We start from the raw sequence: 23632 nt of genomic DNA on the forward strand, positions 1-23632 counted from the left end.
TAATTGAGTGTATGTACACTTCTGACCCATTGGGAATGTGATGAAGGAAAGAAATGCTGAAAGAAAATTAAATTAAAATAAATTAAATTAAAATAAAGTGGTGATCCTGAGTGACCTAAGACAGGGAATTTTTGACTAGGATTAAATGTCAGGAATAGTGAAAACGGAGTTTAAATGTATTTTGCTACGGTGTATGTTAACTTCCGACTTCAACTGTATCTTAACAGTTCTGGTATTTTCTTAATGTGGTGTGTGGTACGTGAGTGACGGTGCGAGAAACTGCGATGGTCACCTGTAAGGCTACTGCTCTCCCTTGTTCTCTAAGTGTTGCTCACAGTATAAGTGCGACTCCACCTTGCTTCTGCGGCTTACCTGTTGATAGGTTAGTGTGCAAGACAAGGGAGAGCCTATGCCTCATTTATGTACTTGAGCGTTCAGAAATAGGATCTAATACCGACTTTATCCGAGGAGGAAAATTCTAACGAATAATTTTACAGGTTTGAATTCATACATTAACTTTGTGTATTGATAAGATACATACAAAATAACACGAGAGTCTTTCCGAGTTAAAAATGTGACTGATTATAATTCAAAATAGCTCACGTAAACTATGCGGATTAATATGTTTTGCCTTTATAAACGTTTGTCCTTTAAGTCCTATGTAGATGACTTTTGGTTGAATGGATGGGTGCGTTTGACTTCAACATAGACATTTTCTTTCGACCAACTTCGTATATGCTACTTTTAGCCTACTCTTGTTTGTGTTGCTAAAATAATGTCAGTGTTGTAGCCTATACGATCATCTGATGTTGTAATATACTGTTTGTAATATAGGCCTAATGAGGCCAACCGATATTTCGATTAAACAAGCTATTTGTCCTTTTGCTAAAATTAACACGACTTTAATGCAATTCACTCCCGTTTTGGACTCTTGAGCTTAATATTTAAAATGGCAAATTGAATTTATTTCAAAAGAAAAAAGTTAATAAATGTATATAGAAATAAATACAATAAAGTAGCCTCCATGATTAAACAACTTGCATATGATGTATAGCATGTTATTAATTCCTTATTAGCCTAAATGTATAACTATTCTTAGTTTTGTCTTCTCATCATTATTTCGTTTTGAGTTTTTTTTATTTGAATTCAAAATAGCCCACATAGACTACCGATTAATATTTGCAATTATTTCCCTAAAATGTTTGGCCTATAAGGCCTATTTATAGGCTAGGCTACATTGTATTTAACACATAAGTAGACATTTTCTTTCGACAGACCTCATACACTTTTAGGCTACTCTTTGATTTGCTTTGCTAAAATAATGTCAGTGGTGTAGCCTGTATGACAATCTGATATTGTAATATAGGCTTCTGTTTTGTAATATAGCCTAACTCTTATTTCCCATTCTTTTAAACTAAATTGTTATATTTAAAAATGAAATATATGTCGATATTGGCGTAGGCTGTTTGTTTATCCTTTTGATAGGCTAAAATTAACATTGTCATAATACCATTCACTCCCCTTTTGGCTTAATATATGCCAAATTGAATTTATTTCAAAAGACAAAAGTCAATAAATGTAGATAGGAAATAAATACAATAAAGTAGCCTCCATGATTAAACAAATAGGCTACAATGAAATTGTAATTGAAACGAAAAGTGTGTTTATACCTTTCAACTTGCGTTTGATGTTGTATAGCATATATTTGATTAATTCCTTACTGACCTAAATGTAATTGTTGTTTTTTTAAATCATAATTATTACGTTCTAAAGTAGACTATAAATAGGGCCATGATCATACTGTCATTCATATCAGCCTACTTTGTTTTGGGCTTCAGCGTAATAACAGTATGTGAATATCACAACTGAAAAATTAAAGTTAGCATTCTTTGTTTGATCAGTGAGAGATGGATTCGCAGACGAAGGCTGAGCCGATGCGCGTGCTCGTCACGGGCGGATCTGGATTGGTCGGGAAGGCCATCGAGCACGTGGTGAAACAGGAAGGCGGCTGTCTCGAGGGCGAGCAGTGGACCTTCCTGTCCTCCAAAGAGGCCAACCTCGTGTAAGTTATGTCACATTAACTTCATATTATCAGCAGAGCTGGTCTGAGGCTTGGTCGATGCAGATAAAAATGGCCTAGCCTATATACAAGAGATGCCATGATCCCATATTCTTCATGCCCGAGAAACACCAGCATGTCTGTTCTACATAACATATTTCTATAGGAAATGTATACATGTTGCACTGTATGAAATCCTGTTATGACCCTTTTACATCTGGGGCTGGTTTTGTGGTTCCAACAGGAACAAAATAAGTTCACTCTGGAAAAAAATATTCTATTCTCTGCTATTCTATTATTTTCTAATCTATTCTATAGATATGTAGATTGATGCATAGATACAGTATATATTTGGAGTTTCTATATAGTTCCTGTTGGAACCACATTAAATGTTTAGCTAATTACATTCGTGCATGCATACTTTTATGAGATTGATGTGTTTCCATTAAATGGGATGGTGATGATGATGATGACAGTTGTTCTGCCAGAGATCTACAACAGACAAGAGCAGTGTTTGAGAAGTATCGGCCCACCCATGTCATCCACCTGGCTGCCAAAGTGGGAGGACTCTATCTTCACATGAAGGAGAACCTACACTTTCTGGTGAGCATACCTAACTACCCAGTTTGTTTTAATACCTAGGCTATACGTTTCTGTCCCAAACTACATTTGTTAAATCAGGGATGGGTCCAGAAATTCGGAAGGGGCATTTCTAACTCACTGGCCCATTTCTTTGCCTGGCGCCCCAATTGTTAACCAAATAATGATGTTTGTGTACAAAACCCGCAGTTTAGACAGGCTGATGGGCTGAAGATGGAACCAGCCCATCTGATATTTTGCCTGAACTGCCTAAAGGCCAGTCCGTGAAATGGTTTGTCTTATCTAGCTACTGGTTGAATGCACCGACTGGAAGCAGCTCTGGAAAAGATCTTCTGCTGAATTACCTGAATATAAATGTCCATGTTCGCCTGGCCGGGCAACTACTTAGGCTGAAATTAAATTCAACTTGTCAAAGTCAACTTTACACAGGGACTTTGTTGGCAAATGTATTCATCTTAATTCCAAAAGGGTATTAATCCATCTGTTTATTTTTTATATTTTTTTATTTAACCTTTATTTAACTAGGCAAGTCAGTTAAGAACAAATGTGTATTTACAATGATGGGCTACAGCGTAATAACAGCATGTGAATATCACAACTAAAAAATAGAAGTTAGCATTCTTTGAGAGTGAGTGAGAGTGAGAGATGGTTTCGCAGACGAAGGCTGAGCGGATGCGCGTGCTCGTCACGGACGGGGTGTCTCACTGTCTCCAAATGCATTCTTTTAATTCATTTGTGTAAAAACAAGTTATTGTGTAAAAACAAGTTATTGTGTAAGAGTCGCAATACAGGTTTTATTGAATTGAGACCACAGTGTATTGCCTTCACAGAGGGACAACCTTCGCATCAATGACAACGTGCTGCAGACGTCTCACGAAAGGGGCGTCACCAAGGTGGTGTCCTGTCTGTCCAGCTGCATCTTTCCTGACAAGACCACATACCCTATTGATGAGAGCATGGTGAGTTGAACAACCAGTAAGACCAAATCAATGAGATTATGTTGTGTTTAACCTTAATACTAAAATACTATGGTGGCATCAAATTGCACCCAATTCCCTATATAGTACATTATTTTTAACCAGAGACCTAATGACCCTGGTCAAAGGTAGGAGTTCAACAGTTTAGGGTGCCATTTGGGACCGAGTATGTGCCCAGTGACAGTAGAACTACTCTATGTTTGGGGGATCTCTGGCCCTCCAAACTGGGATTTTTAATAAAAGATGGTGTAGGATCACTCATGCTTTCTTCCCCTTCCCACAGATCCACAATGGGCCCCCACATGACTCAAACTTTGGCTACTCACATGCCAAAAGAATGATTGATATTCAGAACAGGTGAGCTGGTGACTAATCTGTTACCTGTGCAGGTACATTAGCACACATTTGAAAGACCCACTCCAGCCTCCCTTGCACCTCATTTATCACCTGATGAACTTAACAAAAGATGCATTTCAGTAGCTGGTGCAGGTCCCTCATTACATGGCACAGCCCAGCTAGCACATAATGTTCTGAGAACCATATGTTTCTTATCTGGGAATTTCAGTACTTTAGCATAACATTTCCTACAGGTTTCCTCGTGGTTCTATTTAAAGTTATGCTCTCAGAAAGTTAAGAAACAACGTTCTTCTGTGGGAATTTCAGAATTTCAGCATAATGTTTCCTACAGGTTTCCTCATGGTTCTATTTAAAGTAATGTTCTCAAATTGTTCAGAGAACATTAAGAACAACGTTCTTATGTGGGAATTTCAGTACTTCAGCGTAACGTTTCCTACAGGTTTCCTCATGGTTCTATTTAGTAATATTCTCAGAACATTAAGAAAACTTTACATTAAAACCACAAGAGGGTTCTAAAAATGTTATTTATTAATATATACATTCCGTTCTCAGCGTCAACAAAACTCTCTCTATCCTCTATCTTGTTAAGTGAGTTCATGAAGTAGCCGCACCCGCTAATTGGCCACACCTGATCTTTATGAGCACTTGTTTCCTTTGAAATGGGGTCTGTTTGAATAGACTAAAATACACAGCTTTGTATAAGTTACAAAACATGGCATGCTAGCGCCAACCTGGTGGCGCAGTGGACTGAGTCCATGGATAGGAAACACAAGATCATAGGTTTAAATCTTATATGCTCTTTGTGACAATAAAAAAGAGATGTGTTTGCCATGATTAATGCCTAAGCAATTTAATTTCCATGTGTCCCATCTGTGCTTGGTGTTCAAAACAGTTAACCTAAGCTAGCAGTGTTATTAAAAGTCTTATTGAAACATGTTCTCAGAATATTATTTAATTACATTCAAATAACCTATAATTTCATTATCAGAACATTAATAAAACCTCCCAGGAAAACTTTCAGGGAATCATTGTAAAACGTTCTCAGAACGTCCCTGCAACCAAAAAATGAATGTTCTCAGAACGTAAAAAAAGTCAGTTTCACCGGTCAGGAAACTTAGGCGTTTGTTCCCAGAACCAATGGGAAACCAAAAACATATGTTCCCACAACTTCCAAGGAACCTCTATTGCTCTGCTATTGTTCTGGGAAGCAAGAGGGAAGGCCGATGACATCGGTATGCATCCAACAGACTAACCCCTTGAATTGCCAACTCCTTGAATTTCCCCATTTGTGTCAAAAAAAAAATTCTACCCTTAAGGGTTTGTACCTTGTATTGTATGTGTACTTAGAATATTGTTTCAAAAATAGCTGGAGTGGGTCATTAATGTTCTAACCACAACATGATTGTTGTGTGTGTGTGTGTGTGTGTGTGTGTGTGTGTGTGTGTGTGTGTGTGTGTGGACTTAATTAACAACAGGGGATACTTTGCGCAGCATGGGCGTCGCTACACCGCCGTAATCCCGACTAACGTGTATGGTCCCTATGACAACTTCAACTTTGAAAATGGTCACGTGCTCTCAGCGCTCATGCATAAGACATATGCTGCTAAAAGTAAGTAACACTCACAATACTGCACACACACACACACACACACACACACACACACACACACACACACACACACACACACACACACACACACACACACACACACACACACACACACACACAGAGGCGGATGTCACAAGAAGACCAAAAAGATCATCAAGGACATCAACCACCCGAGCCACTGCCTGTTCGCCCCGTTATCATCCATAAGGCGAGGTCAGTACAGGTGCATCAAAGCAGGGACCGAGAGACTGAAAAACAGCTTCTATCTCAAGGCCCTTAGACTGTTAAACAGCCATCACTAACATAGAGAGGCTGTTGCCTACATACAGACTCAAATCACTGGCCACTTTAATAAATGGATTTGATCAAGGTATCACTAGTCACTTGAAATAACACCACTTTAATAATGTCTAAATATCCTACATTACTCATCTCATATTTATATACTGTATTCTATACCATCCACTGCATCTGGCCTATGCATCACTGCCATTGCTCATCCACATATTTATATGTACATATTCTTATTCATCCCTTTACATTTGTGTGTATAAGGAAGATGTTGTGAATTTGTTTGCTTTATCTTGGCTATGTCGCAGATGCAAATGAGAACTTGTTCTCAACTAGCCTACCTGGTTAAATAAAGGTGAAATAAAAAATGTAAAAACTTACTGCTCTGTCAGAACTAGAAGCACAAGCATTTCGCTACACTCACATTAACATCTGCTTACCATGTGTATGTGACCAATACAATTTGATTTTTGACGTACACACACACAGACAGACATATACAAACACATACTCCTTTCTACTCTCCTTCTAACAGAGGAGGGAACCCCACTACAGGTGTGGGGCTCCGGAACACCCAGGAGACAATTCATCTACTCTCTGGTATGTTTAGTGAATTACTCTGTGTGTGTGTGTGTGTGTGTGTGTGTGTGTGTGTGTGTGTGTGTGTGTGTGTGTGTGTGTGTGTGTGTGTGTGTGTGTGTGTGTGTGTGTGTGTGTGTGTGTGTGTGTGTGTGTGTCAGATATGTGCGTGTGTACATTAAATCTGTGTGTGTGTTTTCTCAGGATGTTGCACGTCTGTTCCTCTGGGTGCTGCGGGAGTATGATGAGGTTGACCCCATCATTCTCTCTGGTGAGTCCAACATGTGTGTGTGTGTGTGTGTGTGTGTGTGTGTGTGTGTGTGTGTGTGTGTGTGTGTGATCAGTCAATGTGTGTGTGTACCGTATGTAACTGGACCAAGCTCCTTTGTCACTTGTTTCTCACAGTGGGGGAGGAGGAGGAGCTCCCCATCAAGGACGCCGTAGAGATGATTGCAGATGCCCTGGACTTCAAAGGTCAAATAGTTGTATCCTTCCACAGGTTGTGTACGCCTGATAGGAGTTGCTCCTAGGCACATATCTAGGATCAGCGTATCTTCCCCAATTCCTTACCTTAACCATTATTCAAATTTGACCTTAGATCAGTGTCTAGAACCAATCTAGTAGAATCCTTAGTACAACACCAGCAACCATATCTAAAGGTTCATTACACCTGTTGGACTGAAAGACGTACAGATGTAGTACATTAAATGCCCACTCGGACTAGCTATCCCCCATATCCGTTGCACTGTAACTATGTCATCTCCCTGTGCTTTGCCTTCTGTGGCCCTTGACCTATGACATCAGTTCGACACCAGCAAGTCAGACGGTCAGATGAAGAAGACGGCCAGCAACGCCAAGCTGCGACGCTACCTCCCTGACTTCACCTTCACGCCGCTCTCTGAAGGTCAGAGATCCAAATATTGAGGGTTGTATTTCCTGTCCAGAAAACAATTAGTTGCCTTGTAAATAACACAGACCCATTACAGCATGATATTTGATACCTATCTGGTTATTGGTCGTTTTATGATTATGATGAAAGTAACGTTCACAGTGATTAAACCACTCTTCCAAAATGCACAGTATCCATAGATGACTGACTGTGTCTCTCCTCCCCAACAGGTATCAAGAAGACCTGTGATTGGTTCGTGAACAATTACGACATAGCCCGAACATGAAGACCAATGAAGGTCGAGACATGAATATTGTTTAATGAAAAAGATCAGGGCTACATCCCAATACTACTACTGTGCCTTCCAAGTCTTGTGTCCTTGTCTTCATGCCAACTGATTAGTGAAAGTTCTGGATAGGTTTCACCATGTGGCCGGTTAAGTTCTGTCAGATCAGTGGGCATGAGGTAAAGGCACACAGGACTCACAATACCCCACCTTGTTGTTCTCCCCAGAACTGTCTGGCAACCATTTTGGATCCTTTCTCCTCTATTTGCACCGTTGATGTCAGGGATTGACATTAAGGTTTGAAAGGCTCTTGCCCATTGGACAGCAGTTTGTTTTGTTGGTTGCCTGGTGATTACTGTCACTTGACAGAACAGTTTAAAGTAATTGTTTACAAGCAAAATGGTCACAGGGATACTTTGAGATTTTGGCAATGAGGCCCATTATCTACTTCCTCAGAGGCTGTTGAACTCCTGGATACCATTTTTATGTCTCTTTGTCCAGTATGAAGGAACTTAGAGGTCATTTTGTGAGCCAATGCTAACTAGTGTTAGCACAATGACTGGAAGTCTATGGGTATCTGCTAGCATGCTATGAAGTAGAAAAATCAGTTTGAATGCGTAACTTTTGCAGCGCAATGAGACCCTTCTACAACCTGGTTGTAAGCATACCGGCTCTGGAAGACTCAGATTTAGACACACAGCTCACAATCGAGAGCCATAGGATATAGTATTGTCTGGCGCTCTGCTCACCCTGACCAATAGTTATACTTCCTGTGTAGCAGGACCAAAAAAATGTAAGTGTAGCCCCTATGTTAGGCTACTGAAATTCAGTTTGGAAAAATCCCCTGCCTAATGGGGCAACCAGAGCAGGTTCAACTTGCCCGACTGCTCAGTTCATTTGCTCCAAGCAATAGGGCAACCCTTAAGGTCAATCCCTCATTATGTCCTCCATTACATGTCCTTCCCTGATGGTGTCTGAACTGGTCCAACCACCTGATCCCCTACAGTATGACTACCAGTTACTATCAGCAATACTGCAGGGTCATGTGTTTACACTCAAATACATCACATTATTTTCATTTTAATATCTAACATATATAGTTGAAGTGTATGATCTATTTGTGATTGAATATTGACAAAAATATGAATTGACTTTTTCTTGATGTAAGAATGAGGTGTCAGTCGTTGAGAGTGATGCTGAATGACATGTTTTCTCACTACAAAACAACAAGTATAAGCCTACAGTAAAGTAGCCTGGATCTAAACATTGGAGCCAACTGTTTCTCATCATTCACTGGCCTCGGTCCACACTGCAGATCATAATACTGGTTTGTGTTAAAGGATTGTGATTTATCTGGGATGAACATATCAGCAACTAATATAAAGTCAACTTCCTGAAGAATCTTGAGAATTAGGACATCACTGTCGCTCCACCTCACTGTAAAAAAATAAAATCAATACATTGTAGAAACAGGACAGGAAGAAGCAGGTTTTTAGGGGTCAAACGAGTTTCAAATGTCAACAAAGTTTGACGATAACAGAGGAAGCCAAGATCATTTGGGATCTGCCAGTAATCGCTCCATTAATAAACGGTCAGATGTGCCATCAGTATATTTGACTCTACTTGGCACATCAAGTCATTTTCCTCAGGAGAGGAAGGTGTAACATTAATATGCCTACACCTGTCATGTCATGCTGAATAAGGATGAATGACTTCTGCTTGACATGGTTTCTCTACTACACAACCACTTCTCCATGGCATGAAGTAGTACAGGCCAACAGTACTGTCATTGAAGTGCACACTACTCTTATCCAAGTAAGTACATACACAACAGTTGCTGCAAAGTATATGTCCAATGAATCCACTGGATAGCACAGTAGACCTCTGGCAGAACCTCAAAGAATATTAGGGTGTCTTCATTGAAAAGCCTTAAGATGTATGACATCATTTTCCAGTGTTCTGCTTCTAATTATGCAAACCAACCAGAAACATGACAAGGAGACCAGCCACGGCAACAGCAGGGTTTTTATTACAAATGAAAATAAACAAAAAAGACAATTCTAAAATGAGAAATAAAGCCTGGGGAGATACTGCAAATCGTACAAAATAACCCACACTTGTCTTGTTGAATCCAGTGGGTTGTGGTGGGAGATGAATCAGCAGGCAAGATCTACATGGAATGTTTTCATTGATACCTTCACATCTGTGTAATTCATTGATAAACCTATATATTGTAAGAGTAAGTTGTTTGACCTGAAAGGACTGCCACAGGTACAGTTGACTTCAAACCATTTCTAGAGACAGACATTGAGGCTAGTTTACACACCGCATCTCAAATCACAGTTGCGTAACACTTTTCTTTCTACCTTATTCCACTCTCTTCCTCTTCCAAGGACCCTGTTCTATCCTTCTCCTCCTTCCGCTGATCAATCAATGAGGACTTTGCGTTCATGCTCTTCCTCTCCTATTCATCTCCTCCTCCCTCCCTAGGTCGTGTTCATTAGGCACCAAAGGGACTGAAAGAGGAACTTGGACTCAGTCTCCATTTTAAAACGCATGCCCTAATGAACACGAGCCCGGTTTACTCTGTGAGGTAGAAGTGCATCTTGTCGTTGACGTTCTTCCTCTCGGGGTTGAGGCGTTTGAGGATCTGGGCCAGGACGTTGACCGTCTGCTCGCTGCTCAGGCCAGTCCTCTTGGTCTGGAACTTCTTCAGCAGGTCCTTGGTGGTCATGGGCTTCCGGATCAGGTAGCGACGCACCGCCTCCTCCGTCAGCTGAACGTCACTGTGGAGAGGCAGGATGGAGAGTGGGACAAAACACCAAGGGGAGGGTGTGTGGTGGAAGGGGGGAGAGAATAAGAAGAAAGACCGTGCGTGTGGGAGAGGACAGAGAAAAGAGGGCGAGAGACAGAACGAGAGTGTGTGTGAGCTAGAGAGGGTAAGGGTGAGAAAAGTGAACAAACAGGAGAGATTGAAGAGGAATATACCTGGAACTGGGGGTTGATTTGCCTGAGGGGGGCTGTGGCGTGCTCTTCCCTGAGGGGGCAGGACTCTGGGTGGTGACAGCCGTACTGCTGGACTCCATCTTCAGCCTCTTGGCAGCTGGAGACTCAGAGCTACCACCCACCACCTGTCTCTTACCTGTGAGGGGAGGGAGCAGGGTGACGGACGCAGTTTTAACAACCCTTTATTGTTCAATCAAGCAGAGTCAGCATGCAGTGCTGAGGTCACACATAGCCTTAAGGTACCACAAACAAAATAAGACTTTCAGATCCTGTGAATATGTAAATATAAATGAAAACATTACAAATATAAAAATCTATTTCCAATCTGTGAATATGTGTGTGAGTGCATGCGTGTGTGTGTGAGTGCATGCGTGTGTGTGTGTACCTTGCTCCAGTTTGCTAGCGGCGGCTCGGAGTGTGTTGGAGGTGGAGGCGGAGTCTATGGACGGTGTTCCAGGGCGACTGCCAGTCCTGGAGCTGCCTCCAGAGCCACGCCCACCACCGCGCTTAGGAGGAGTACGCTTCTTCTGGGGGGGGGGGGGGGGGGGGGGGGTAGTGAGGAAATGGGGAACGTCAAGAGTGGTAGTCAAGAGCATTGTCTACGAGAGCCACTCTCAACCAGACCAAGAAAGACCCAGTGTTTGCAGACCGTTATCACACCAACACCAGTTGAAATGTGGAATACCAAGATAGAGAGTCAGACCAACACCAACCACATCAAAGGCTTAAAAAGGCCTGTTTTTGTGCCCACACTGCTGCCACACTAGGGAAGCAAGATACCCTGGAAATTGTGTGTTGTGTCACCCCTTTTGTGCCACATAGAAACTACAAAATATGGTATCAGGTTCATCAACTACCAGAGTCTTGTTCAAGACTTTTAGAAAAGCCCCAGATCTTGGGCACCGTAACCCAGATCAAGAACACGATATCAAGACTCCATCTCTGCGAGAAAGACAGGGAAATGGGGTTGACATTGAACAGTGGCACTACAAAAGGGACCACACACAAACTAACACTCTCACACACACACACACCACCATGAAGAGAGCGGAGGCTGCCTCTCCATCGATGTCGCTGTCCTCCGAAGTGTCCGACTCACCGCTGCTGTCTGAAACACACACAACATTATCACATCATAGCCCCCTTCAACAAAAACACAGTATATTTCCGTGGGTTCTTGCCACTTCCCTGTGATACCTGATCAGTAAAGATTCTAAAGAAGAAGAAAAACTGCTACCTCTCTTCTTCTTCGTCTGGACTGGGGTCTTCTTCCCTTCCTCTTCCTCCTCCTCCTCTTTCCCCTCTTCCTCGTTCTGTTTCTCCTCCTCGCTCTCTTCCTCACTCTCCGATGCCTCGTCGATTCCTGTGAACAGAGTTAATGTTCTTAGAATTCACACACATGAACACGTATTGTTGCCATGGGGGTGCCCTCTGACCTTTGGGAACGGCCTCTTTATTGGACTTGGCCTTCTCTTCGCCGACCTCTTCCTCTGAACTGCAGGAACAAGAGAGTAAGGAGCGAGAGAGCGAGGAAGGGATGAGAAAATAAATGAGAGGTTGCAGGAAGTGTGTGTATGGCTCTACAAGTGTCTCTGGTGTGTGACCATACAGCTGTCAATAGAAGTTGTGGTGTACAGTGCATTCTGAAAGTATTCACACCCTTTACTCAGTCCTTTGTTGAAGCACCTTTGGCAGCGATTACAGCCTCAAGTCTTCTTGGGTATGATGCTACAACACTTGTATTTGAGGAGTTTCCCATTCTTCTCTCAAGCTCTGTCAGGTTAGATGCGGAGAGTCGCTTCACAGCTATTTGCAGGTCTCTCCAGAGATGTTCAATCAGGTTCACGTCCGGGCTCTGGCTGGGCCACTCAAGGACATTCAGAGACTTGTCCTGAAGCCACTCCTGCGTTGTCTTGGCTGTGTGCTTAGGGTCGTTGTCCTGTTGGAAGTTGAACCGTCGCACCAGTCTGAGGTCCTGAGTGCTCTGGAGCAGGTTATCATCAAGGATCTCTCTGTGCTCAGGTCATCTTTCCCTCAATACAGACTAGTCTCACAGTCTCTGCCGCTGAAAAACATCCCCACCGCATGCCACCACCACCACGCTTCACCGTAGGGATGATGCCACCACCATGCTTCACCGTAGGGATGATGCCACCACCATGCTTCACCGTAGGGATGATGCCACCACCATGCTTCACCGTAGGGATGATGCCACCACCATGCTTCACCGTAGGGATGATGCCACCACCATGCTTCACCGTAGGGATGATGCCACCACCATGCTTCACCGTAGGGATGATGCCAGCTTTCCTCCAGATGTGACGCTTGGCATTTAAAGAGGTCAATCTTGGTTTCACCAGAGAATATTGTTTCTCATGGTCTGGGATTCCTTTAGGTGCCTTTTAGCAAACTCCACAGAGGAACTCAAAAGCTCTTTCAGAGTGACCATCGAGTTCGTAGTCAACTCCCTGACCTAGTTCCGCTCAGTTTGGCAGGGCGTCCAGCTCTAGGAAGAGTCTTGGTGGTTCCAAACTTCTTCAATTTAAGAATGATGGAGGTCACTGTGTTCTTGGGAACATTCAATGCTGCATAAATGTTCTTGGGAACATTTTTTGGTACCTTCACCAGATCTGTGCCTCCACACAATCCTGTCTCAAAGCTCTACGGACAATTCCTTCAACCTCATGGCTTGGTTTTTGCTCTGACATGCACTGTCAACTGTGAGACCTTATATAGACAGGTGTGTGCCTTTCCAAATCATGTCCAATCAATTGAATTTACCACAGGTGGACTCCAATCAAGTTGTAGAAACACCTCAAGGATGAACATCTCTGGAGACCTGAAAACGGCTGTGAAGCGACGCTCCCAATCCAACCTGAGCTTGAGAGGCCCCCGAGTGGCACACCGGTCTAAGGCACTGCATCTGTGTGCTAGACACATTACTAAAGACCCTGGTTCGATTCCAGGCTGTATCACAACCGGACGTGATTGGGAGTCCCATAGGGCGGAGCACAATTGGCCCAGCGTCGTCCGGGTTTGAACGGAGTAGGCAGTCATTGTAAATAAGAATTTTTCTTAACTGACTTGTCTGGTTTTAAATAAAAGGTTAAAAAAATGATAAATGGAAACAGGATGCACCTGAGCTCAATTTTGAGTTTCATAGCAAAGGGTCTGAATACTAAGTATTTCAGTTTTCATATTTAATCATTTTGCAAACATTTCTAAAAAAAACTTTTCGCTTTGTCATTATGGGGTATTGTCTGTAGACTGTTGAAGATTTTTAAAATCTATTTAATCCATTTTAGAATGAGGCTGTAACATAACAAAATGTGGGAAAAGTGAACAGGTCGGAATACTTTCCGGATGCACTGTATGTGTGTGTGTGTGTGTGTGTGTATCTGTATGTTTATCTGTGAGTCTGTATGTGTGTGTGTGTATCTGTGTGTTTATCTGTGAGTCTGTGTGTGTGTGTGTGTGTGTGTGTATCTGTGAGTCTGTGTGTGTGTGTGTGTGTATCTGAGTCTGTGTGTGTATCTGTGAGTCTCTGTGTGTGTATCTGTATGTTTATCTGTGAGTCTATATATGTGTGTGTGTGTGTATCTGTGTGTTTATCTGTGAGTCTGTGTATCTGTGTGTGTGTGTGTGTGTGTATGTGTGCGTATCTGTATGTTTATCTTTGAATCTGTGTGTGTGTGTGTGTGTGTGTGTGTGTGTGTGTGTGTGTGAGTCTGTATGTGTGCGTGAGTCTGTATGTGTGCGTGAGTCTGTATGTGTGTGTGTGTGTGTGTGTGTGTGTGTGTCTGTATGTGTGTGTGTGTGTGTGAGTCTGTATGTGTGTGTGAGTCTGTATGTGTGTGTGTGTGTGAGTCTGTATGTGTGTGTGTGTGTGTGAGTCTGTATGTGTGTGTGTGTGTGTGTCTGTATGTGTGTGTGTGTGTGTGAGTCTGTATGTGTGTGTGTGTGTGTGAGTCTGTATGTGTGTGTGTGTGTGTGTGTGTGTGTGTGTCTGTATGTGTGTGAGTCTGTATGTGTGTGTGTGTGTGTATGTGTGTGTGTCTGTGTGTGTGTGTGTGTGTCTGTGTGTCTCACCTGCTCTCATCTGACATGTAGTCGACTTCCAGGCCCTCAAAGTCTCCATCGTCACTGTCCTCATTCGCCTCGCTGTCACTGCCCCTCTTCTTCTTCTTCTTCTTCTTCTTCCCCTTCCCCTTCACATCCCCCTCTTTCTTCTTGGGCTTGCTGTCTCCATCTGAGAGGAACAGAAGAAGAGGGGGAGAGAAAAGAGAGGGAACGTAAAGAGAGATGCACCTTCTAACAATTCAACAGTTGAACATGTAAAATGTACTTATTTGTTCGACATTTGTTTGGATTCCTCACGTATTAATCATTGTTAAGAAGAAGTTTGGTCCATATCGGATGTTGGGAACTATATTTATTGAATATTATATAAATCCTATCAATTTAAATGGCCAATTTGGGTGCAATCAACTAGCTTTCAATTTGAGTTCTAATTGTCTTTCAGAAAAATAACATTCAAGAAATGCTAATCTGATGTTTCTAACTGCAGATACCATTTCAGATCAATCTGATTGGTGGGTGTCCAAAACCTTTCTTGTGCTTTTTGAGGTTGAATGACTCCCATGCCTCTTTCTACTCTGCCTTCATACTCATCATTACTGGGCTCTCCCTCCATCCATCCCTCTCACCTCCCTTTCATCCTTCTCTCCTCCCTCATCCTTCTCTCCCCCCTATTTCCATCCTTCTCTCCTCCCTCCCTCCCATCCTTCTCTTCTCCCTCCCTCCCATCCATCCATCCTTCTCTTCTCCCTCCCTCCCATCCTTCTCTTCTCCCTCCTTCTCTTCTCCCTCCCTTCTCCCTCCTTCTCTTCTCCCTCCCTCCATCCTTCTCTCCACAGAAGCTGCTGTCACTTTCCTCTACTCCATCTCAGTTGATCTTTCTGCGACTCCTCATCTCGTTCTCAACTGTATTGGAGAAGGTCAAAACGAGAGGATGCAACGAATCGAGGAAAGATTAATCGGAAAAAAGCCCAAACCTTCTCGCACGCCACTGTTGCTCGTCACTTAGCTCTCCTCTCTCCTCACCTTCGTCCATCTCTCCTCACCTTCTCCTCCGCTGCTGTCGCTCTCATCACTGCTCAGCTCTTCTCTCCTCACCTTCTCCTCCACTGCTGTCACTCATCACTGCTCAGCTCTCTTCTCTCCTCACCTTCTCCTCCACTGCTGTCGCTCTCATTACTGCTCAGCTCTCTTCTCTCCTCACCTTCTCCTCCACTGCTGTCGCTCTCATCACTGCTCAGCTCTCTTCTCTCCTCACCTTCTCCTCCACTGCTGTCACTCATCACTGCTCAGCTCTCTTCTCTTCTCTCCTCACCTTCTCCTCCACTGCTGTCACTCTCATCACTGCTCAGCTCCAGGTCATCCTCCAGGTCATGGATGCGCAGGTCCCCTCCTCTTCCTCCCTTCTTCTTTTTCTTCTTCCCCCCCTTCTCGCCCTCCTCGTCGTCATCGTCCGGCCCTCTCTCCTGCTCCCGCAGGCGCCTCTGGAGCATGATGCTGAAGTGGTTCACCACCTTGTTCCTCCTGAGAGGAAGTAGGAAGGAAGTATGTGTGTACCCTACTACGTTCCCCCACATCTACCCCCTAGTGTTTTTACCTGAGGGGTGAATTTGCACCCCCTATCTTTATTCTTCCCCTCAGTATTTCCCCTTCTCCTGTCTCTCTCCCCCACACCTGTCTCCCCTCCCCTTCATCCTCTCCTCACCTGCCCCACTCCTCCTCTGCCTCCTCGGCGGTCAGCGTGCGGTGTTTGGCCTGGGGCACGAAGTTGTACCAACCGTTGACGGGGAAGGCCTCAAAGGCCCCGTCGGGACACTGGGTAAAGATGTAGTAGGACGCATTCTCCGTTATGCCCCCTTTCTTCGTACCCTTGAACCTGAAACAGAGAGAAACATGTTGATATAAAAGGATAGTTCAGGCTATATGGGAGTTCCTCCTTGCCCTCGGATCAACAGAAAGACAAAGGATGGCTTGGTAAGTATTTGTGAGAGAACCAGAGCTAAGTAAAGGTAAGCTCATTGTGTGTGTGTTTGTCTGCCTCACCTCTTCCCTGCCTTGCCGTTGACCTTGAGGATCCAGGGTTGGTCCTCCACCTTGAACTCCCTGGTGACGATTCCAAACTTCTTCCTGCGTGCCTCCTCCCTCTGCTTCTTCCCAAACTCACTGCCTGCCGCCCCCTCCTCAGTCTCCTCCACACCATACATCCTCCTGTTACTCATGTCCCGCTCCATACGCGCCTGAGGGGAGGGGTAAAGGAGGGAGGAGAGAAGACAGAGCGTGAGACGGATGGGACAACGGGAGCGGAGTAGGGAGATGAGAAGTGTAGAAGCTAATATAAATAATAGAAGGGGAGGAGAGGAAGGTAGAGCGAGAGAGAGACAGAAGGGAGAGCGAGAGACGGGAGGGAGAGCGAGAGACGGGAGGAAGAGCGAGAGACGGGAGGGGGAGAGAGACGGGATGGGGGAGAGAAACGGGGAGAGGGGGAGGGAGAGAGGGAGAGAGAGAGACGGGAGGTGGGAGAGAGAGAGACGGGAGACGGGAGAGATCGGGAGGGGGGAGAGAGAGAGACGGGAGGGGGGGGGGAGAGAGAGAGAGACGGGAGGGGGGGAGAGAGAGAGACGGGAGGGGGGGAGAGAGAGAGACGGGAGGGGGGGAGAGAGAGAGACGGGAGGGGGGAGACGGGAGGGGGGAGAGAGAGAGAGACGGGAGGGGGGAGAGAGAGAGAGACGGGAGGGGGGAGGGAGAGAGACGGGAGGGGGGAGGGAGAGAGACGGGAGGGGGGAGAGAGAGAGAGACGGGAGGGGGGAGAGAGAGAGAGACGGGAGGGGGGAGAGAGAGAGACGGGAGGGGGGAGAGAGAGAGACGGGAGGGGGGAGGGAGAGAGAGAGAGACGGGAGGGGGAGAGAGAGAGAGAGAGACGGGAGGGAGAGAGAGAGACGGGAGGGAGAGAGAGAGGGGGAGGGAGAGAGAGAGCGAGACGGGAGGGGGGAGGGAGAGAGAGACGGGAGGGGGGAGGGAGAGAGAGAGAGAGACGGGAGGGGGGAGGGAGAGAGAGAGAGAGAGACGGGAGGGGGGAGGGGGAGGGAGAGAGACGGGAGGGGGGAGGGAGAGAGACGGGAGGGGGGAGGGAGAGAGACGGGAGGGGGGAGAGAGAGGGAGAGCGAGAGACGGGAGGGGGGAGAGAGAGGGAGAGCGAGAGACGGGAGGGGGGAGAGAGAGAGACGGGAGGGAGAGAGAGACGGGAGGGAGAGAGGGAGAGAGAGACGGGGAGGGAGAGAGAGAGACGGGGAGGGAGAGAGAGAGACGGGGAGGGAGAGAGAGAGACGGGGAGGGAGAGAGAGAGACGGGGGAGAGAGAGAGACGGGGGAGAGAGAGAGACGGGGGAGAGAGAGAGAGAGAGAGACGGGGGGGAGAGAGAGACGGTGAGGGAGAGAGAGAGACGGGGAGGGAGAGAGAGAGACGGGGAGGGAGAGAGAGAGACGGGGAGGGAGAGAGAGAGACGGGGAGAGAGAAAGAGAGACGGGGAGAGAGAGAGAGAGAGACGGGGAGAGAGAGAGAGAGAGACGGGGAGAGAGAGAGAGAGAGACGGGGAGAGAGAGAGAGAGAGACGGGGAGAGAGAGAGAGAGAGACGGGGAGAGAGAGAGAGAGACGGGGAGAGAGAGAGAGAGACGGGGAGAGAGAGAGAGACGGGGAGAGAGAGAGAGAGACGGGGAGGGAGAGAGATGGGGAGCGAGAGAGATGGGGAGGGAGAGAGATGGGGAGGGAGAGAGAGAGACGGGGAAGGAGAGAGAGAGACGGGGGGAGAGAGAGAGACGGGGGGAGAGAGAGAGACGGGGGGAGAGAGAGAGACGGGGGCGAGAGAGAGAGACGGGGAGAGAGAGAGACGAGGAGAGAGAGAGAGAGAGACGGGGAGAGAGAGAGAGAGACGGGGAGAGAGAGAGAGAGACGGGGAGAGAGAGAGAGAGACGGGGAGAGAGAGAGAGAGACGGGGAGAGAGAGAGACGGGGAGAGAGAGACGGGGAGGGAGAGAGAGAGACGGGGAGGGAGAGAGAGAGACGGGGAGAGAGAGAGAGACGGGGAGAGAGAGAGAGACGGGGAGGGAGAGAGAGAGACGGGGAGGGAGAGAGAGAGACGGGGAGGGAGAGAGAGAGACGGGGAGGGAGAGAGAGAGACGGGGAGGGAGAGAGAGAGACGGGGAGGGAGAGAGAGACGGGGAGGGAGAGAGAGATGGGGAGGGAGAGAGAGAGACGGGGAGGGAGAGAGAGAGACGGGGAGGGAGAGAGAGAGACGGGGAGGGAGAGAGAGAGACGGGGAGGGAGAGAGAGAGACGGGGAGGGAGAGAGAGAGACGGGGAGGGAGAGAGACGGGGAGGGAGAGAGACGGGGAGGGAGAGAGACGGGGAGGGAGAGAGAGACGGGGAGGGAGAGAGAGAGAGACGGGGAGTGAGAGAGAGAGAGAGACGGGGAGGGAGAGAGAGAGAGACGGGGAGGGAGAGAGAGAGAGACGGGGAGGGAGAGAGAGAGAGACGGGGAGGGAGAGAGAAAGACGGGGAGGGAGAGAGAGAGAGACGGGGAGGGAGAGAGAGACCGGGAGGGAGGAAGAGACAGGGAGGGAGGAAGAGACAGGGAGGGAGGAAGGAAGAGACAGGGAGGGAGGAAGAGACAGGGAGGAAGAGAGAACGAAGGAGAGACAGACAGGGAGAGAGAATCATTGAGTGTTCTAGTAGCCTATTGAGGAAAGTTGTAATGAGAGGGAGTTTCCCAGAGAGTTGGCCTGCATACCTGGGTCCAGGAGGAGCAGTTTACTTTGTCCCCAGAGTTAAAGGCCATGATGCTGTACTTCTTACTGGTGTTCCTACACACACACAGGTTAGTGGTGTAAGCTATATCATGATTCATATAGATACCACATAATGTACAGTGCATTCGGAAAGTATTCAGACCTCTTGACTTTTTCCACATTTTGGTACGTTACACACACCCCCCCCCCCCAATCTACACTCCATAATGACAAAGAAAAAACAGTTTTTTTAGAATAAAATAATTACAATTACAAACTGAAAGTAAGTAAGTATTCAGACCCTTTACTCAGTATTTTGTTGAAGCACCTTTGGCAGCGATTACAGCCTCGAGTATTAAACCTGTCTCCGAGATCTACGGCAATTCCTCCGACCTCATGGCTTGGTTTTTGCTCTGACATGCACTGTCAACTATGGGACCTTATATAGACAGTTGTGTGCCTTTCCAAATCATGTCAAATCAATTGAATTTACCACAGGTGGACTCCAATCAAGTTGTAAAAACATCTCAAGGATGATCAATGGAAACAGGATGCAACGGAGCTCATTTTTAGGGTCTCATAGCAAAGGCTCTGAATACTTATGTAAATAAGGGATCTATTTATATTTTTTTTATAAAATGTGCAAAAATGTCTTAAGACCCGTTTTCGCTTTGTCATTATAAACCATTGTATGTAGATTGAGGAGAGAATAAAAAAATAACATCTATTTTAGATGAATACTGTAATGTAAAGATCTGAGTGGCTGGTAGATTTTTTAAATCTACCTGACACAGTGGCTGGTGAACCAAAAAGTGAATTGTATGTCCTGCTTGGAACACTACACATACAGAAGATACACTTAGCTGTTTTATCAACTGAGGTTTTTGTTTGAGATGTTTTTTGTGTTCACTCCTGCGTTTCCATTAGCTCAGGAAGTGTCGTAATTCAGATAGTTCAGGTAAATGTGCAACGCGAAAAAAAAACTCTGTGGAAATCCGTGTTAAAATGATGCACGTTAAGTGTCTTTTGTACTTGGAAAATTATTTTGGGGTGATTTGAAAGTAGAGTGAGGTTTCCAAAACCGTATTGCATGCAATGATTATTAACGGTTAGACAGAGAGTCAGGAATGTTGTACACATTGACCCTGCAGTAGTCAAATGTTAAATGAGAACCCAATGGCTGTAGGCCTTGGATAGTACTTACTTGGGGACTCGGACTATGTACTCTGTAGAAGAGGAACTGCTGCCACCCTGTAAAAAAACACACACAGTTTGCTACACTACATATACAAACGTAAGTGGACACCCATTTAAATTAGTGGATTCGGCTATTTCAGCCACACTCGTTGCTGGCAGGTGTATAAAAATTGAGCACACAGACATGCAATCTCAATAGACAAACATTGGCAGTAGACTGCCCTTAGTGAAGAGCTCAGTGATTTTCAAATCCTTCAAATGATGCCACCTTTCCAACTAGTCAGTTCGTTAAATTTCTGCCGTTAGAGCTGCCCCGGTCAACTCTAACTGCTGTTATTGTGAAGTGGAAACATTTAGGAGCAACAAGTGATCAGCCGCGCAGTGGTAGGCCACACAAGCTCACAGAACGGGACCGCCGAGTGCTGAAGCTCGTATAAATCGTCTGTCCTCAGTTGCAACACTCACTACCGAGTTCCAAACTGCCTCTGGAAGCAACGTAGTACAAGAACTGTTTGTCAGGAGCTTCATGTAATGGGTTTCCATAGCCGAGAAGCTGCACATAAGTCTAAAATCACAATGCCAAGCGTCGGCTGAAGTGATGTGAAGCTTGCCTCCATTGGACTCTGGAGCAGTGGAAATGCGTTCTCTGGAGTGATGAATCACGTTTCACCATCTGGCAGTCTAAAGGATGAATCTGAGTTTGGCGGATGCCAGGAGAACACTACCTGCCCCAATGCATAGTGCAGACTGTAAAGTTTGGTGGAGGAGGAATAATGGTCCGGGGCTGTTTTTCATGGTTCAGGCTCCTTAGTTTCGGTAAAGGAAATCTTAACGCTACAGCAGACATTGACATTCTAGACAGTTCTGTGCTTCAAACGTTGTGGCAACATTTTGGGGAAGGCCCTTTCCTGTTTCAGCATGACAATGCCCCCGTGTACAAAGCAAGGTCCATACAGAAATAGTTTGTCGAGATTGGTGGAAGAACTTGACTGGCCTGCACAGAGCCCTGACCTCAACCCCAAGGAACACCTTTTGGATGAATTGGAATGACGACTGAGAGCCAGGCCTAAATGCCCAACCTCACTAATGTTTTTGTGGCTGAATTCAGAATGGAAGCAAATCCCTGCAGCAATGTTCCAACATCTAGTGGAAAGCTTTCCCAGAACAGTGGAGGCTGCTATAGCAGTAAAGGGGGGAGCATCTCCATATTAATGCCCAGCAAGCCTGACAATGAGATAAGCAAGCAACAGATGAAGCAAATGTGTTGAGCAATAGACTGATACCGTCATGTTGACCCTACAAGTAAACCATACACCCAAGACTTACCAATGACGCCATGGTCGACTGTATACAGAGGCAGTATGCCCCTATTCTTAGTCAAGCAGTCACCTGTAAGTGATCACCTGTTGAAGTATAACGACATTTTTTTCAGTTCATAGCAAAATAGAACACTATAGGACATGCTTAACTGACTTCGGTCTCAGCATATGCAGAAATGACTCATCATAAGGCAGTTGTTTGTGGTCATTTATGTACTAACGTTAGCTATAGAACCATAGCTTTTGGATATTAAAGGCTTCGCCTCTTCCTCTGATAGAGCTAAGTTACTACATACTGTACGTTAGTCTGTAGCTAGTTACCAGTAGGCTAAGACACTCAAGAAATATATTGACCCAGTCAACCTACCTCTTCAAAATGTACGAAACAAAAATATGTTGATTTATAGGTAATCAAACGTAAGTCATGGATAACATTTCATATTAGTATGTATCTAGCACTTAATATCTAGTATCTAACGTTACTCATGCAGTCGTTAGTTAAATATTTGTCTTGGGTTAGTACTATCTGGTATCCTTTGAACGTCCCTATCCAACCTAACCATAAACCTTTTCCTTTATTTCGGTAGGGACGTACTAAGGATCTAAAATAACACTAACACATGACAAGTCTTGCTGCTTTCCGCCAACCGTTCCGTCAAGAATAATGGTCGGCCGGAAAACAAATTCAAACAGCACTTAGTTCTTAGTAGATAGATGCCATAGGCTCGTGCCGCGAAACCAAAGAATATCCTATTATTAAAACAACTGTCCATTGTTTCCAGTTATCTACGAAATATGACCTATACTTCATTACAATTCCTTCTAAAAAGTATAATTATTGCAGTTAGATGACATCATCCTCTGTGAGGAAATAGCAAGCATATTTTAAACATTGTTTGAGATAAATTCGAAAACAAATCCAATTTTGATAAACTCCCATATCCACTGGGTGAAATTCCAGTGTGCCATCACAGCAGCAAGATTTGTGACCTGTTGCCAAGAGAAAAGGGCAACCAGTGAAGCACACACACCATTGTAAATACAACCCATATTTATGCTTATTTATTTTATCTTGTGTCCTTTAACCATTTGTACATTGTTAAAACACTGTATATATATATAATATGACATTTGTAATGTCTTTATTGTTTTGAAACTTCTCTATGTGTAATGTTTACTGTTCATTTTTATTGTTTATTTCACTTTATATATTCACTTTATATATTATCTACCTCACTTGCTTTGGCAATGTTAACACATGTTTCCCATGCCATAAAGCCCTTGAATTGAATTGATAAAAGTTTAGGTGTGATTTTTGAAGTGTTTTTTTCTCCAATGAATGCGTTGGCCACAAGTACGAGTATAACGGGTCAACATTATTTGCGTACAAGTTAACAGAAATTGACTTTTAAAAGTGAAATTTTCACTGTACAATTACTTTAAATCCTTGGTGACGATTAATGATTGAAAACATCTGGTTGACAACTGTTGAGAGACCATCTACAGTAGGCTGCTGTGATTCTACCTTGCTGCATATTTGCCAAGACTCAGTTATTTACCAACAAATTATTTTTATTTATCAAACTGTATCGGGCAATATATACAC

General features: G+C 45.0%; 2 protein-coding genes across 4 annotated transcripts; one reads left to right on the top strand and one right to left on the bottom strand.

The window, feature by feature from the left end:
• The first annotated feature begins 370 nt into the window (after positions 1-370).
• On the top strand, positions 371-9048 carry LOC139421563 (GDP-L-fucose synthase-like). 2 transcript variants are annotated; one of them, XM_071172584.1, is made up of 11 exons: positions 371-497; positions 1902-2062; positions 2548-2662; positions 3490-3618; positions 3920-3993; positions 5469-5602; positions 6429-6493; positions 6677-6743; positions 6878-6957; positions 7277-7376; positions 7592-9048. In XM_071172584.1, exons 2-11 carry the CDS (start codon positions 1908-1910, stop codon positions 7645-7647), a joined length of 975 nt encoding a protein of 324 aa, XP_071028685.1. In that variant the 5' UTR covers positions 371-497; positions 1902-1907; the 3' UTR covers positions 7648-9048. The 2 variants fall into 2 exon arrangements, with proteins under 2 accessions (XP_071028685.1, XP_071028684.1); XM_071172583.1 differs by having other exon boundaries at positions 410-497; positions 2536-2662.
• Positions 9049-9654: 606 nt separating this feature from the next.
• LOC139421562 (general transcription factor IIF subunit 1-like) lies at positions 9655-22564 on the bottom strand. Of its 2 annotated transcripts, none has more exons than XM_071172582.1 (14): positions 22394-22564; positions 22034-22110; positions 20715-20761; positions 19513-19585; positions 16774-16967; positions 16436-16606; positions 16046-16254; positions 14743-14902; positions 12090-12148; positions 11891-12016; positions 11688-11761; positions 11039-11177; positions 10636-10789; positions 9655-10433 (listed from the first exon to the last, which is right to left on the bottom strand). In XM_071172582.1, exons 2-14 carry the CDS (start codon positions 22043-22045, stop codon positions 10229-10231), a joined length of 1623 nt encoding a protein of 540 aa, XP_071028683.1. In that variant the 5' UTR covers positions 22046-22110; positions 22394-22564; the 3' UTR covers positions 9655-10228. The 2 variants fall into 2 exon arrangements, with proteins under 2 accessions (XP_071028683.1, XP_071028682.1); XM_071172581.1 differs by having other exon boundaries at positions 11039-11180.
• Between the last annotated feature and the right edge of the window lie 1068 nt (positions 22565-23632).

This window comes from Oncorhynchus clarkii, chromosome 12, assembly GCF_045791955.1.
Source record: "Oncorhynchus clarkii lewisi isolate Uvic-CL-2024 chromosome 12, UVic_Ocla_1.0, whole genome shotgun sequence".
Classification (NCBI taxonomy): domain Eukaryota; kingdom Metazoa; phylum Chordata; class Actinopteri; order Salmoniformes; family Salmonidae; genus Oncorhynchus; species Oncorhynchus clarkii.

Bases quoted from the DNA above. Each gene is read 5' to 3' on its own strand.
- LOC139421563 (XM_071172583.1), top strand. From the start codon at position 1,908: ATGGATTCGCAGACGAAGGCTGAGCCGATGCGCGTGCTCGTCACGGGC. The intron at 3,994-5,468 runs GTGAGCTGGTGA...AATTAACAACAG, and splicing joins ATGATTGATATTCAGAACAG to GGGATACTTTGCGCAGCATG. The intron at 5,603-6,428 runs GTAAGTAACACT...TCCTTCTAACAG, and splicing joins TAAGACATATGCTGCTAAAA to AGGAGGGAACCCCACTACAG.
- LOC139421562 (XM_071172581.1), bottom strand. The intron at 12,149-14,742 runs GTGAGACACACA...TTGTTCCTGCAG, and splicing joins TACATGTCAGATGAGAGCAG to TTCAGAGGAAGAGGTCGGCG. The intron at 11,762-11,890 runs GTAGCAGTTTTT...TGTGTGTTTCAG, and splicing joins CCAGACGAAGAAGAAGAGAG to ACAGCAGCGGTGAGTCGGAC.